The sequence below is a fragment of the Scardinius erythrophthalmus genome (assembly GCF_964197995.2).
Source record: "Scardinius erythrophthalmus genome assembly, chromosome: 15".
NCBI classification, from domain to species: domain Eukaryota; kingdom Metazoa; phylum Chordata; class Actinopteri; order Cypriniformes; family Leuciscidae; genus Scardinius; species Scardinius erythrophthalmus.
In genome coordinates, this window is record NC_138235.1 from 32,328,904 (window position 1) to 32,344,910 (window position 16,007).

Here is a 16,007-nt window from a genome sequence, read left to right on the forward strand (position 1 = left end):
AAATACATTTATTTCTGTGATGCAAAGCTGAATTTTCAGCATCATTATTCCACTCTTCAGTGTCACATGATCCTTCAGAAATCATTCTTCAAGAAACATTTCTTATTATTGTTTGAGGCAAGTAAGATTTTGGGATGCATTAAAAAGTGACATTAAAGACATTTATAATGTTACAAAACATTAATATTTTTTTAATTAATGGTGTTTATTGGAGAGAAAAAAAATTGTATAATGGTTTCCAAAAAAAAAAAATGTAAGCAGCAAAAACTATTTTCAACAATAATAACCATTTTGCACCAAAGAATGACTGGTTTTACTGTTTTACTGTATAAAAAAAAAAAAAAATCTCAGGTATTGTGTGTATAGCTTTAAAAAACAAAACAGACAACATCAGAATAGATAATCTTGTATTTATATTGGTTCTACAGAAGAAAACAATTTACAAAATATACATTTCCATTGAATAACACAACTTTGTCAGCCATAATAAAAATCAACTTAACTGATCAAATCAACCACATGGCAGTCCAAAATGCCTTCTTGACATGCTTTGTGATCTCAGTAAATGCTGTACAGATACTGTGCTGGTGCCAGAAGTTCAGGGGCTCGTTCTCACAACACACAGATAAACAGTCCATTGCTTACAAGGCACCAGACAACCCGTCTCATTCAAACACACGACTGCGAATCCCTCATTCTCTGAACAGGCAGTTCAATCAGTGTAACTGTGCAGGATTTTCAGTAAGAAAACAACAAAATATAACATGCATAGGAGAGAATGCTGGTTTTGTATCCTTAGATTTAGATATATTCTTAAAGGAGAATGTGTGGAAATATACTTTGACATACTGTATTCAGCTTGATGATGATAATAAAAAAGCAAACAAACAATTATGAGTTTTATCTAATCTCAAAAGTTAAAGTTTCTTTTATTTTTTAAATAACTTAAATGGTTGTAGCAGATACAGTAAATCTCCTGTAATTAAATGTATACTTTATTGTCTCAAACTAAAGTTTTACTGTGATGTAACTGTATAAGTGATATCTATGGCTTATGTACATGGTATTTCTGTCCCTTTCTCAAACACACAGGCACATACACTGACACAATTGGCTTTAAATGGTCCCTAAAATTACCTTTCTACTGTATACATGGTCTACTTGACTAAAGACTGTGTATTTCACTTTGCAGGCAGTAAAGAGGAATGACCCGTTTTTTTGGTCTTCAAAAGTTCTGTGGTAAGCTTATTTATGATGATATGACTGGCAAAACTTCCCCTCGGATAAATATAATCAACATTGTTCTCCAGGCGAGCTGAACAGAAGGGCAATGCATGTATGAAAATGATCCGTGAAAGCTTAAATGAAGATATAGTCTTGTTTAGAGCTTGCTGAGAACCATCTGTTCATTGTGTTCCTCATTAACAAGCATCATAACCAATGGTTCCTATGGGAACACGCTCAACGTCTCCCCCTAAAATGAGCAGTCTTTTCTCTTAACCAGGAAAGGCGTTCTCTGATTGGCCAGTCGTGGCCTTTGGTTGAGTTCCAGCTGCAGCGACTGATAGCTCAGGGATCGATACGGAAGGCCAGCAGCTTGTCGGAGTGAAGGTTGTTGAGGGTGCGCAGGTCTGGAAGACGCAGGAGCAGTTTGGGAAAGAGGGAGTTGTCGTCAGGACGGCGACGGTTGACTAAGGTGCGCAGCGCTCGGAGGAGTCCTTCCTGTAACTGTTCGACAGCCACAAAATCCAAAATGCCAGAGCAATCTGTGCATAAAAGAAAAACCATTTATTATCAAAAGCCAACAGAAAAATTATAAATAAATATTTCAAATAAATTATAAAAGATTATAAATATATTTTGTGTATATACAGTATATATATATATATATATATATATATATATATATATTTATATATATATATAGTCACAATATCTGTTACCTATAAATAAGATTTTTTAATTTATCGGTATTCAATATTGTATATTTAATTATACGGTATATGCATATATTTGGTTGATTGGGATTTTTTTTTTTTTTTTTTTTTAATGTTTTTTAATTTTTATTTCATTTTTTGTCTGTTGGGATTCACTGTTGTTTTGGACCCCATTGACTTTTTTTTATAGATAAAAACTGTTGACAAATTCTCCAAAATATTTTCTTTTGTGTTCTGTTGAAGAAAGAAATTTATATCGGTTTGGAACTACATGAAAAATGTGTTATAACAGTGTTATTTTAAAATATTAACTTTGGCTATTTTTCTGACATTTTTGGGTTATAGGCTGGAACATTAATAATAATAATAATCTTAATATTGCATTTAATATGCATCGCTATTATAAATAATCAGTTCAAATCGCTAACACTAAGCATGAGCATTAATTATATACTGTCTTTCCCCCTGAAAGCATATCCTGTGATTCATGCCATAGTAAATAGCACTAATTAACTAATGACTCTGATTCCAGTGTTGCTCTTACCTGCAGAAACCAGCACCACAGCCATGAAGAGTGCCAACTCATCTGACTCCAGGCCCAGACAGCTCAGCTTGGAACTGAACTCAAACATGGCCTCCAGCAAGGAGCCCATACCCAGACCCCTAAGGGTGCCCAGCGGGTACGTTTGCCCATTCAGGAAAGTCAGTGATCGTTCCTTATGGTTGAAAAGTGAGCAAAACCTCACCATTAGAACCTGTAAAAGGCAACAAAATAAGATGGAAGTGAAAAGATTGACCCAGATGATTGTATTTTTCACTCTCAAAAAAGACAACAAGTTAGCGTTTAGGTTGATGTCCCTAAGTGGCTTAACACTGCTCCACTATCTACACATTGCTGTGTTTGTTTTGAGTGATTCGACAGGCCAACCTTTGGCTCAACCAATGGCATGAGTTTGAATTAGGACGAATTGGGAAATCTGTTTGGGTAGTGTTTCTTTAATAGCAATAAAAGGGATCTATAAGGTCAGGGGAATTAAAGGGGTTATGTAATCAGTACCTGGAAAGTGCCTGCTTTGAGCAACATGACTTGATCATGCTGGCAGAGCTCCTGGAAGCCTGGAATGCCCTTTGCGAATTCGACCACTTCACGTACAGCCGGCGTGAAGCACTGTGAGAAAGACTCCCACACCTGCTGACTGGAGACGTCAGGTGCTGACACGGGGCATGCGTTCAGTGGACAGGCCTATGAGAGAGGCAGCAGAGACATTTATTGGTCTATTGTTGTATTTTGATCTTAAATTATACTTAAACATACTATTTCTGCAATAATGAATGCTTACATGATTACTGAATATTCAGAAAATGGCAGTAAATTATTCATAATTCATTGATTCTCCCCAATTCTTCTTTTTATCCATTTAATTTTCTATTCAAAAAAATATGATTGCTTATCTATGTTCGAAATGTTTTGTGGAATTGCACACACAGACCAGTCACTAGTCAATATTTAATCTTTTTTTGTGTGTGTGTGTGTGTGTGTGTGTGTGTGTGTGTGTGTGTGTGTGTGTGTGTGTGTGTGTGTGTGTGTGTGTGTGTGTGTGTGTGTGTGTGTGTGTGTGTGTGTGTGTGTGTGTGTGTGTGTTTTCAAAAAATATTTTTTGGGGGGTTGGAACAACTTGAGGGTGAGTAAATGATGACAGAATTTAAAATTTTGGGTGAACTATCCCTTTAATTAATTATTAGCTTTCCATCAATTTATGAATCCAGTTTAGTTCCTTCACAAACCCCAGTTCAGGAAACCCTGACATAATGTAACGTTTAATGCACTTTATGTTGTTGATAACAAAGAATGGCATAAATATGAATCCTCTTTGTATTTTTATATCAATATGGTACAAGATTAAACTAAGCTAAACGTATTAAACAAAAGTAATATAAAAGTAGTCAAATTATATTACCTAAAATGTGTAATGTAATAGATTACATTATTAACTACAATTTTCTAATCTGAATTCAGTAATGGGCTACATTTTGTAAGTAATCTACCAAGTACTGTAAAACATTCCTCACCAGCACTTTGGAGCCAGCAGCCAACTTAAACGGACACGAGGCCTGGCTTTGGGACTTGCCGGCCACGTAGCTGTTGTATTCGGCGTGAGTGGGTTGTGAGGGCAGGCTAACTCTTGACTGGGAGTGATTTTGGCTGAATGAAGGCTCGTAGCTGTACCGACTGTTGTCCACCAATGAGACCGGGCATTTGCTGTCGCTGGAAGCAACCGGGCAGCTAGGCGGTGCCGGGAAGCTTTCATGGGTAGTTGCGTGGTACCCTGCGAGAGGGTTTGCTTGAGGATAGTTGCTGTCCTGAGAAGGGTTGTTTTGAAAGGTGTTCGTTCCGCTGTTGCCCGCACGCTTGTTTAGGTGGTCCTGCGTGTTTGTGAAGATGTTCTGGTAGGCTCGGGATAAGGCACCAATAGCCTCTTTGGATTGGTTCTCGCTGTTGCTGGGAGGAGGTTCAAGTGGTGGGGAGGTTTCCATGCCCATCGTGGACGATTCGTTGAGGCTGTTCATGTAGCTCTGCATCTCATCCAAAAGCCGCTGCTTCTCTCGTTTGGGGATGCGGCCGAAACGCACAGCTAGGGGTCAGAGAGAGAAACAGTAGGTTTAAAGACATGAAGTCTTTATAAATTAATTTGCCATTATTGTGCCTGGTTCATCTGTGCATGTTATTTCAAAGAAAATGTTTTAGTATAATGCTTTAACTTTTTTTCCCCTCTGAATAATGCAATTTAAAGATCTTCTTTCATAATTAACAGTCGAAAGACAGTCAGGTTGAGTAAGTAATGACAGAATTTTCATTTGTGGGTCTTTATTTTTAAGACAATATAAATATCTGGGATGTATTAAAGACAATTCATCTGAAATCGAGTAGTCATACGCGATGTTAAAAATAAAAAATGTGAAACTACTGCATTTACGATGCAAATGACTGATAAACCAGGCCATTAAGAGATCCCGATGATCAGTAATCAAAATGTCCATGACCCATTTCTTTTATAATAAAGTGCATGTTGCTATCAGAAATAACCTAGTGTGAAAAAAATAAATGAAATATTGTCTGAAAATTGCTTTGGAAGTTTTTGAATTGCACAGCCACAGTGAAAGAGACAACGCGCTATCCAGTACTGACAACGGTATGCTGAATTTTTGGTCATTGTGGTGTCAAATATGGAGGAACATTAAATGTGTCAGTGTTGTTTTCTATGCTTTCGCATCTTTTAAAATCCCCTCACTTATTTCTCCCTTACCACCCCTCCGCTAAGAGAATCTGTCAGCTGTTGAGTCTAAAAATAGCACCATTGCAACAATGTGTTAACTCCCCCCACTCTTCATCTCTCCCTCCGTCACTACCTCCCCTCCCTATCTTCATCCCTATGCTACTCTCACTCCTCTCTGAAGCCGTAAGTAGGGCAGTGGGTCAGGCAGAACTTGATGTCAATGCCACGGTAATTGGGAGAGAAACTAATGATTGTGATGAAGAGAAGAGAAGAGAAGAGAAGAGAAGAGAAGAGAAGAGAAGAGAAGAGAAGAGAAGAGAAGAGAAGAGAAGAGAAGAGAAGAGAAGAGAAGAGAAGAGAAGAGAAGAGAAGAGAAGAGAAGAGAAGAGAAGAGAAGACGTCATTTGGCAGATTGAGGTGACAGTAGACGTAAGGGTTTGTGGTATATACTGGTTTTTCCAGATGTGAGAAGGATGCTCAATATATCACATAAGTCTCACAACACCTGTAAATGAGAAAATGAGCCAAGAATGGGGGGAAACATCTTTTTAGATTTCTGCAACAAACATGCATTGGTTGTGTGTGTTACCCTTCAGCTTGATAGATATGGTTAAATACACCATTCAGAACTGAATTAAAGGCATAGTTCACCCAAAAATCAAAATTCTGTCATCATTTACTCTCCCTCAAGTTGTTCCAAACCTGTATGACTTTCTTTCTTCTGCTGAACACAAAAGAAGATATTTTGAAGAAAGTCGGTAACCAAACAACTGATGGACCCCATTGACTTCCATAGTAGGAAAAAAAAAATACTATGGATGTCAATGGGGACCAGCAACTGTTTAATTACCAACCTTCTTTAAAATATCTTCTTTTGTGTTTAGCAGAAGAAAGAAAGTCATACAGGTTTGGAACAACTTTAGGGAGAGTAAATGATGACATAATTTTCATTTTTTGGGTGAACTATCCCTTTAAAAATGCCTGTTAAATTGCTATTTAATTCCTGAATTTCAGCTCAATCAGAATTCGGGTGGCAAACAGGATACAGAAATGTGCACTTCAAATCTGAATGCAAGGAAGTAGAAATCCAATGAATTGAAATTCAAACAAATTAAAATGACTAATTTTAACTAGAAGAGCAAAGTTAAAACTTTGAATGTTGATTTGACAAAGCCTTACTTTAAAGTTAGTTTATAGTAACACTTCATTTCCCAGAATGCATTGCCTCTGTTGAATCTCTTTCAGTTGCAATTCAGTAAATTCCTATTCCTGTCATTCCAATTAAAATTCCAACTCAGCTTCCTGTGGGGTGTGGCCAATTCAAATTCCAACACACCAAATCTGAATTTTACTTGAACTTGATGAACCAGAATTCGGTTTAAAATGTTGGTATGAATCTGATATCAAAACTACAAAGGTTCATCCTGTGCAAAACAATGTGTGACACATATAGCTGCACTGATTACTGCGCAAAGGCAAGATCAAAGCGGAAGTGAAACCATGCTAGCCCATCGTGTCAAACCAAACATCTGTTTGTATAACACAACCAAAATTAAACAACTGACTGAAGTGAAGTGAAGTGAAATCAGGGCGTCTGCTTTATTGTGGCATTTGAGGCAGTTAAATGAGGTTTTCCTGTTTATGCATGAGAACCCGTAAGAGAAACAGGTTTCTAGGTTGTGGGCTCTAGCACTTTCAGGAACCATGGTAAAAATGACTGTTTACCTCCCTCACTTTGCACCCAATGGACTCATTTCTGTTGGTGCCCTCTTAGAACAACATCCATTGCAATCCTTGTTAACGGGCAACCCTACACTGTCACGCACATCCGCTGGTAAACACTGCATGAAATGCCACCGAGAACCTGACAGAAGTCAAACCCATCTTAAATAGGTCACAATGTACTAGTATAATATTTCCTAAAATGTTCATCATATTTATTTTTCATTCCAGTGTTTTTAAAGTTAAACTACAGCCGAAGGCAAATGGATGAGGCATTATTCTTCAGAAGAGTTCAGATGTGTGGCTTTTTCTGCATCCCTTGCTTAATTTTTGCTGCAGAACAACATTAATTGCTGAGGATGTTATAAGGGCATGAGCGAGGTAATCAAGTCGCCCGTGTTCCAATTTCTCAAAATAATTCCTGTATTTGCTGCAGTTTTCCAGATGACAGATAGCTTCAGGGACTGCGTGACTCCATCCCTCATAAATCATTGTCTCTAGGAGGGATTGGGAGGCAGAGCTTAGGGAACGTGTGAGGGGGAAGGGTAAACCGATGAAGAGAAGGAAGCGAGAAAAAGGAGGGACCACAAAGGGCAAAGCTAGAGATGGAAACGAGTGCACAGCCAAACTAAAAGAAACTTGCTCTCTTGAAAGTTACCAATGGTGCAAGTCTAAAAAAGGAAAGTAGGTTGAAGGGGGGGGTGTGGTGCTGGGCTGAAGAATAAGATGAAAGTACGACTTTCTGCTATTTGTCATACTGTATGTCAGTGACCTGATAACCTCCTAAAATTCTTACCGTCGCGGGACATGCCAACAGACAGGCATTTTTTGAAGCGGCAGTGTTGGCAGCGGTTGCGGTTCATGCGCATTATCAGGCAGTTCTCGTTCTTCACGCACATCTTGTAGTTTATGTTCTGCTGAATGCTACGGCGGAAAAAGCCCTGCAAAGAATGAAAGACAAACATTAGAATAAACCACAATGCTAGAAAAGACTTATTTTATCAGAGGCTCATTATGTCTTACCTTGCAGCCTTCGCATGCATGGACACCATAGTGGAACCCTGATGCAATATCTCCACATACTTTACAAAGGAGCACCATGCCTCCTGTTTCTGCTCAGATAAAAATAGAACCATGTAGAGAATGAGGTCAGGATGTAAAAGAACACAAAGAAGGTGTCCTAAATAATAGGGACTCATTATTTTTTTGTGAAAGAAGATGCTGACTGAGTGTGTTGCGGGTTTTAAAAAGGGAAAACACTTACTGGTAAACGTGCCAGTGAATCCACAAGGCCTTTTACCGGCGACTGGGTGGGAGTAGCTGTGCGGGTTTGATCCTGCCGTGGAGTTATTGTAGATTTCAGGGAACTGAAAGACCCGTTTTGGAGAAGCTGGCGATCCAATACTTCCTTGCTGCTTGAGGGCCCCAATCTCAGTGAAGGTGACCTCCTCTGGTGAAGAGGGCTGGGAGTGGGAAGATGGAGACTGGGTTTGATAGCCACTAGAGGGGCTTCCTGGGCTTGGACAGGCACTGCCATTGGTACAAGCGTAGAGTATCACACTCCCTGTAGAAACACAAAAGTATATAAAGCCCAGTTTATTAAAAATGGCCGTTTAAATTATAAATTCATTTAAACTGATTCTTTAAAACACCTTGGCTTTAAACATATTAAATCCCTAATCAAAAGTTAGGGTTAATTGTTCTGTTATGACAACTCACAGAGAGTTTGGCATGGTAATAATGTTAATGTGTTTGGTCTCAGTGGAATAGATCTGTTACACAGCTGCTGCAGAACAAGTACGGGACTTCTATGACATGCTTCTATGAGCAAGAAAGACATGCTGCTGCTGTACGAGCATTCATGAATCACCCCCATAGCAGATCTATACAGGTGGAGCTGGGGAGGTGAAGAGTTTCTGAAAGCCTGCAGCAAACTTCTACAGCAAACAATAGGCAAGAATTAGAATGTTGAGCAGCAAGCTCATTGGCTACCAGTTCAGCGGGAACCAATCAGCAGTGCCCAATAGATCATTATTTAATTGGAAGCAGATTGGGTTAAGGACTTATGAGCCTATGCCTAGAGTTTCATGACTGAACTTGTTTTTTCATGTGTCCCAATTCAGGTTGTTGCATTGGCTAATTTGCAAATCAAATCCAATTTGATTCAGTCCGAGTCGTTTGTAAATCGACTCAACCGATTGACTGAAAATCTCTGGTTCAAATACTGACAACACTATTGAGTGCCTGTTTAATCTGTCTGTCAGGTAAATAGGGTCATTATATTAAAGATATTTCATACAAAAAACGCTTACAGCACCTTTCAGAAGGAGGAGATGTAGGCTAATAATCTAACTGACTGGTCTGGGAGTGAGTGAGGTTCCCACTTCCCTCAGTCAGAACGATCTCACGCGCTAAAAATAGTGACGGCTGCACAGCAACATAGTGCAACGTTCCCGTTTGATGAAATAACCCAGGATGTGTTGTCTGTTTTGGTTTTAATAGGCATGGGTATTTTAAATAAAACCGTTGCCTTGTTTTATTTTCATTTCCCCGCAGGTTTCAGGTTTTCTCCCTCTGGTTTTCTGCATCCTATCACATTCACATCCTCTCCGGTCATGCGCGCAGGATGAGCTGAGACACGGTCTCACGTGTTCACAAGCTCTCCCGCCTCTCCTCTCCAATAATAGCCCTGGCACAGTGCCCCAACCAAACTCCACAACACCTGACCGCCGCCTCACATGGATTCCTGACACCGTTCCTGCCCAAACTAAATCCGCAGTCTCGTGTAAACCGCTACAACAATCGCGAGTCGCGAGCATCAAAACAAGCATTCACAGGGGGCGCGCACCGGAGGATGCCGTGTCAGCTTTGCGATGATGTTACAGTTCCCACACAGATGCATTGCCTGAGAGAGCAGGGGCAACGAGGAGTCACGTTTTGTTAGAATGTGCACTGTGGCTTTCTGATTAACTGTTTAAACAACCCGAGGACACAGTTGGTCTCTGGGCCAAGAGAATGTGATTTAGAGCTGCACTGTTCAAAATGTTTCGGGAATCACTGGCACCATGATTACATAAGATCACTAATGGCAGACATGTTCTCAGCATTCCGCATGGTTTGAGGTATCATTAATAAAGTACTCAATTATAAATCAGTTCTTATATAGTTTTGAATAACCTCTAGCCTTAAATGCTCTAGCACACACCACTAGAATACATTGATTCACACTGACACAAACCTAGAGTGCATTTAATGGGATAGTTGACCCAAAAATTCTCTGAACATTTACTCAACCTCATGTTGTTGCAAATGCATATGAGTATCTATTTTTTAGTTTTTCCCTGTGCAATGCACGTTAATGGTTCCTATCCACTTTTATTGTATGTTCCTCCTGATTGATAAATATCTCAACATGAGCAACACGAGGATGAAAGTAAATGATAACAAAAAGTTTTTTTTTTTAGGTGAACTGTGCCTTTAGTACTGTGTACAATGAGAAATGGCAATAGGGTAAATATTTCCTTAAGCAATTTTCCTTTTACTATCTTTCAAACTGTGTTTTATGGTATACAAAGAATTTGGAACCCTTATGCAGTAAACAAGTTCAAACTACCATCAAATATGCCCTGCTCCTCCTTTGTATGTGTTTTCTCATGCTGCACTCAGTATTTATTTATGCTCAAGTGTTTTCGTGATCCCTCCACAGGCACGTGCAGCGCCGGGACTTATTATTGACATACTAAAGCGCTGGATTTTACAGCTTTGTGATAGTGAGCCCTACCTGAGCAATGCTACTCAGCCCCGCCCATGCTTTGTAACCCCACCTACATACACAGAAATACTCACACCTGACACACACAAGGCCACAGAGTTTAAAGCGACATTGACATTAAGGATAACAGAACATGCCCCTTAAACAAATAGTGAGGCGCAGCTGCACTTATTTCATATGATTGCAAAACAATCTAAAACTTTAATCTGAAATGGGTATGTGCGATATAATTTTCTTTTCTTTGTCTTGCCCTTTATAATAATTACCAGCTCGTAATGAGAGGGACAGTGCAGCAGTTTCTAAAAGCTACACGAGGAGCCATGCACACGTCATTGCAAGTCTGTATAAATTGAGGTCAGTGAAACACCAGCATTAATTGAAGAATCAGCAGGTCTCTGGCAGCTCTTTGTGAGCTTAGGCAACCCATGCAAACACTAATCTGCTAGTGAGCTGAGACAAGCGTAGAAACGTGAGGACTTTGCAGGGACAATAATCCCCTCCTCCCTTGCCTCAAACACTGGCATGGTCTCCCTCCCACGAGGAAAATAGCTGAAATGCTCTACCTTGCATGACCGCATTTTACTTGATGCACAACATCTTAACATATCTGGATACAGTATGTGTCGGTTGAAGATGCAAGACATTGTGCATAATCCAATTGTATATGTAAAATTATTATTAAGAAAAAGCACAAGCTTTCACACCTTTTTTTTTCTTCTTCACTTTTTGTTTAGAGTAGAAGCATGCAGTTTGTTTGCTATTGAAGGAGATATGCTAACTTATAATATTATTTATTAATTGGGTTAATACAGACAGAGCTGTCATTCTAAAGTGGGTCAAAAGAACATGAATATGAACCATTTAAGGCAGAGTTTTCAAACTTCAGTAAATATTTACTAAATATACTGAGTAAGAATATTGCATTTTTGTGACAAATATATTTTATTTCTTAATGTTCATATCTCCTTGCAATGTATATTAAGTACCCTATAGTTTGTATTTGCGTTGAAGTTTTGAGTTATAGCTTGCTCACATGGTCGGTATAGAAGCAGCTTTGAAACAATATTTATCATGCAGTTATATTATTGAATTTAAAAAATATATCTTATAGGGTAGAAAAAGGACACACAATATACTTGATACAAAATAAATATTTTCCATTATGTTTAATATTTTCATAATCTGTTCAGGCTTCATTGTTGTCTACAATGCTGAGCATTTTGCACACACTATTAATATATGATAATATAGCACCTGTTAGATTTTAGATAGATAATCAAAGACAAAAAGAGGTCCTATGCGATACAAATGTTTAAAAGCCTAACTATAAAATCCTAAACTGGGGTGCGTTTCCCGAAAGCATCGTTGGCCAACTATGGTCGCAAGTTCCGTCGTTACCAATAGAGTTCAATGGACATTGCGATGAACTTGCGACCATAGTTGGCCAACGATGCTTTCGGGAAACGCACCCCAGCTCTCAAAATGTACGTTTGGGTAGGGCATTTCGTACAATACAGAATGTTCTCATGCTGTCATGAAGCTGTTTATGCGAACCGCTCCAAAGAAAGTTGCATGAGGCGGGAAAACGTGATGAGGCGCTACACTGACTGCATGAAATCGCTGACCCACTGACCAACCTCCCCCTTTCTATCTTACAATCTGCTCCAAAACAAAGAATCACTGAAAGAACGAAGCGGTGATGGCGGGGGCGTGGAAATCACGCGCCGCACGCGGCTGAGAGAGCGCATGCACGTGAGGACGATTGTAGGCGCGAGGGATGCGTTCGGTGGGAAGAAGCGCGCGCGCCTCGCTCCTCTCTCATAACCCAAAAGCTCTATAAAATAGAGCAAGCGGCTATATCGAATGGTGGGGGGTGGATGGTCCGTTATCCGGCGTAAATCGCATCTGGAACCTCTAATTCACCTTGTATGAACTGGTGTTAACTGAGTAGCCTAGCAGAGGCTGAATGTGTGATGTGCATTTAATCACGAACATTTTCCAGAGCGCCAGAAACGTAGCCTAATATTGCCCAATTGTTGCTTTTCACGAAGAATGAAAATAAAGCTAGCCATATAATGAAAATATTCACACTCACATCACATTTTCAGCAGAGGTTTCATAAGCGATTTTCTAAAGCATCTGAAGTCAGTAGGTTAGTGAACCAAACCATACCCCCAAAAGTTGGGGAATAAAATGGTGTACATGCTCCAGTAGTCATTTTGAAGATGAATGTCGATTTTTTTTTAGATGATTTAAACCCCTTAATGACTTTTGATGGTCAGGTCAATATTTTTGACCTGAATGAAAGTAGTTTATTTTTGTGTTACGTTAGGATACCTGAAAACACTGTTACTGTATAGACTACATTAGAATTGCTCCGCTCCCTCCATGTAAATGGAGATGCTATACTATACCGACCTTCTTTTTTTTTTTTACCAGTATCAGACTGAATCTGCTTATAGGCTAGATATTTATTTTTTTCATATTTCAAGTTTCAAATATTCTGTACTGTACACTTGCAGCATGTGAGTGTGAACAGTCTTTTTTTTTAAACGGTTGTATATAGTATAGGTAACAAACATGATATTGGTAATGGGAAATTATCAGTATCTATCAGTCAAAATTGCAATATTTTTGCATCCCTAATAAAAATCCACGTGGGTTGGATCTAAACTCAAAGTCACATGTATGAGTTGATGTGTAGGCAACTCACCCTTTATTTACTTCTGAGTTTCCTTGTTTCCTGTTGTCTACCACTCAAAGGTCATGTGTTCGGATGTTATTATTTCCCTGTCTTTAATCACTTTATGCACCATGTTATTGTGCCTCATATTTGTTTTCAGGGATTTCTGTCAAACGCACACGAGTTGAGAGGGTGCGCCATGCAGGCATGAGACAATGTTTCCATCACCTGTTCCGGAACGTGACTGCAGCTTTTGTAAATGAACCAGCCGTAAATTAACATTGAAGTGGACTTGGTTGACTGAGCCAGCATGTAATTAGCCCTTGGCTAACCTCGGTAATGAACCACTACCCAAATCAGCTTAACCAGTTAACCTGCTTGGATGAAGGCTATAGTGCACGCTCAAGTAAAGTTAAATTATTATAAACTTTATGAAATACTGCATTAGTTCCAATGTTCCTCAAGAGCCCACCAACCACTCAGCTGAGTGCTGAGACTGTGAAGGATGTCTTTTGACTTTTTTTTGCTTTTCTATTTATATTACATTTGCATAAACAGTTTGTTTTGAATATCTCATATGATTAATGGCCATACTCTTTACACTGGTGAAGTGTGTTCATAAGCCAGAGCCAAGTTTAACAGCTCTTATCTCCAGCTTGGACCATCTACACGTGAGTTTGTTTTCAATGCTACAGCAGGAAGTTGTCAGCACATGCGCGTGTTATTAAGCAGATTCCCTGAAAGCAATCACAGAGTTCATGACAGCAGTTACAGCAGTTACTCTAAGTATGGTAATGTTTATCTCCATTATTTATGTGATTCACACAGTAGACTGATGCTATATATAGATGCACTTTGTAGTCTTTATGGTGCACTGATGAGTATGCCAAGCGCAATCATCAAAGCAAGCCAAAACCTTCATGACACATGCTTAGATCATCTATTGCAAACCATGTGGATCATGTAATTTATCACAACACTGTAAGTATAGTTCATATGAAAGAACATAAAACCTTCTCTTTTAACTGCATTGTGCATCTAAACAGTTTAATCAGACCAATCAATCACACAGCATGAAAATATGCTTAATTATGAGTTACGCATTTGCATGAATTGCCAGAATATTTACAGTAATGATGAATATAACTCAATTTGTTAAGAAGCTATCGGCAAAAACCATTGCCACCAATAATATATAAATAATAATAATATAGGTCACACTTCACATTAGGGTCCAATTCTCACTATTAACTAACTATTAACTATGACTTTTGCCTCAATAAACTCCTAATTACTGCTTATTAATAGTTAGTTGGGTAGTTGTTAAGTTTAGGTATTGTGTAGGATTAAAGCATGTAGAATATGATCATGCAGAATAAGACATTAAATGTGCTTTATAAGTACTAATAAACAGCCAATGTTATATGCATGCTAATAAGCAACCAGTTAATAGTGAGAATTGTACCCAAAACTAAAGTGTTACCTTATAATAATAACCCTTATCAGAGCAAAGCATGCACTGAATTATTTTCATGAAATTATTATTTAATATTATTATCATTATTTTGTGGCATTAAGCACAATTACCAACATAAATACAACCAATGTTATTTGTATTATCATTTTTCCAATTTAAAATAATAATATAATAATAGACTATATCAGCAAGAAGAAGAAGAAATGTATTACTTACCAGGACTATCCATCCTTGATATGCTTTTCAAGATCCTCTGTCTTCAGAAATGTTGTCTTCAGGAAAGTCTGATTGTGTCAGTATGTTAAAGTCTGGTGAAAGCAAGTAAAAAAGTCACGAAATGCCAGTGCATACAGTGAGCAGCCCAAAGTATCTCTCGCACAGAGCATTGGTAGCGGAGCCAAACAGTCGTTCGAAAATACAGTCACAGGTGTGCAGATACCGCGCGCTGCTATACCTGCCCTGTGTTCCTCTGTTCCTGAGCTAGTGTGAGGGACGCAGTAGGGATGCCTAGTGGTGATGTCTCATTGCCATCAGCATCTCTGTGGGACTGTCAAACTTCACTTCCAACCCTAGCCAAACACACACCCTTCCACACCCACATAAATCACGTTTTCAGGTGACTGGCAAATGTGACTGGATTCAGGGAAACCGTCAACCTCTGTTGTTTTCTTTGACGGGGATTTATCTCACGTGCCCATGATCTCCTAGCTTTCTCTTTTCCTCTTGATCCTAGCGTGCATGTTCATTGGCGGGAGTGTAAGCGGCGAGCTGAGCTGGATATGCTTATTCGAGCGCGCTACGTGCTGGTAAAGCCACGCTGCATGTGCCCTCCGCATGTGCCGCGGAAAGCGCTGTCCTACTGACACACATTTTTTTTTTGTGTGTGCAAAACACAGCGTGAGATCAGGCGACATGAGAGGCACGCACATGTACTGCAGGCGAGGCTTTGCGTGACTGCTCCCGCGCGCTTCTTTTAAAATCTCTTCTGTCATGTGAATGATGCATGGAGTCATGTCATTAACAAGTGCATAAAAAACACTTGAATTGTATATAAGATACAGTAATATGATATAGTCATGTCGGCTATAAAAAAAGTAAGAAGATACACAATAGCAGCATTGTTTTACCGATGCTCTTATGT

At 39.1% G+C, this 16,007-nt stretch overlaps 1 protein-coding gene across 1 annotated transcript; it reads right to left on the reverse strand.

Moving 5' to 3' along the window:
• Window positions 1–393: 393 nt before the first annotated feature.
• Window positions 394–15,767, reverse strand: nr1d4a (nuclear receptor subfamily 1, group D, member 4a). Its single transcript, XM_081386155.1, has 8 exons — window positions 15,083–15,767; window positions 8,199–8,498; window positions 7,958–8,046; window positions 7,731–7,875; window positions 4,008–4,570; window positions 2,995–3,180; window positions 2,482–2,692; window positions 394–1,766 (listed from the first exon to the last, which is right to left on the reverse strand). Exons 1-8 carry the CDS (start codon window positions 15,093–15,095, stop codon window positions 1,570–1,572), a joined length of 1,704 nt encoding a protein of 567 aa, XP_081242281.1. The 5' UTR covers window positions 15,096–15,767; the 3' UTR covers window positions 394–1,569.
• Between the last annotated feature and the right edge of the window lie 240 nt (window positions 15,768–16,007).

Excerpts from the sequence above, each read along its gene's own strand:
- nr1d4a (XM_081386155.1), bottom strand. Across the intron at positions 7,876-7,957 it reads ATGCATGCGAAGGCTGCAAG|GGCTTTTTCCGCCGTAGCAT; the intron begins GTAAGACATAAT and ends CATTCTTTGCAG. Across the intron at positions 4,571-7,730 it reads TGTTGGCATGTCCCGCGACG|CTGTGCGTTTCGGCCGCATC; the intron begins GTAAGAATTTTA and ends TCTGACCCCTAG.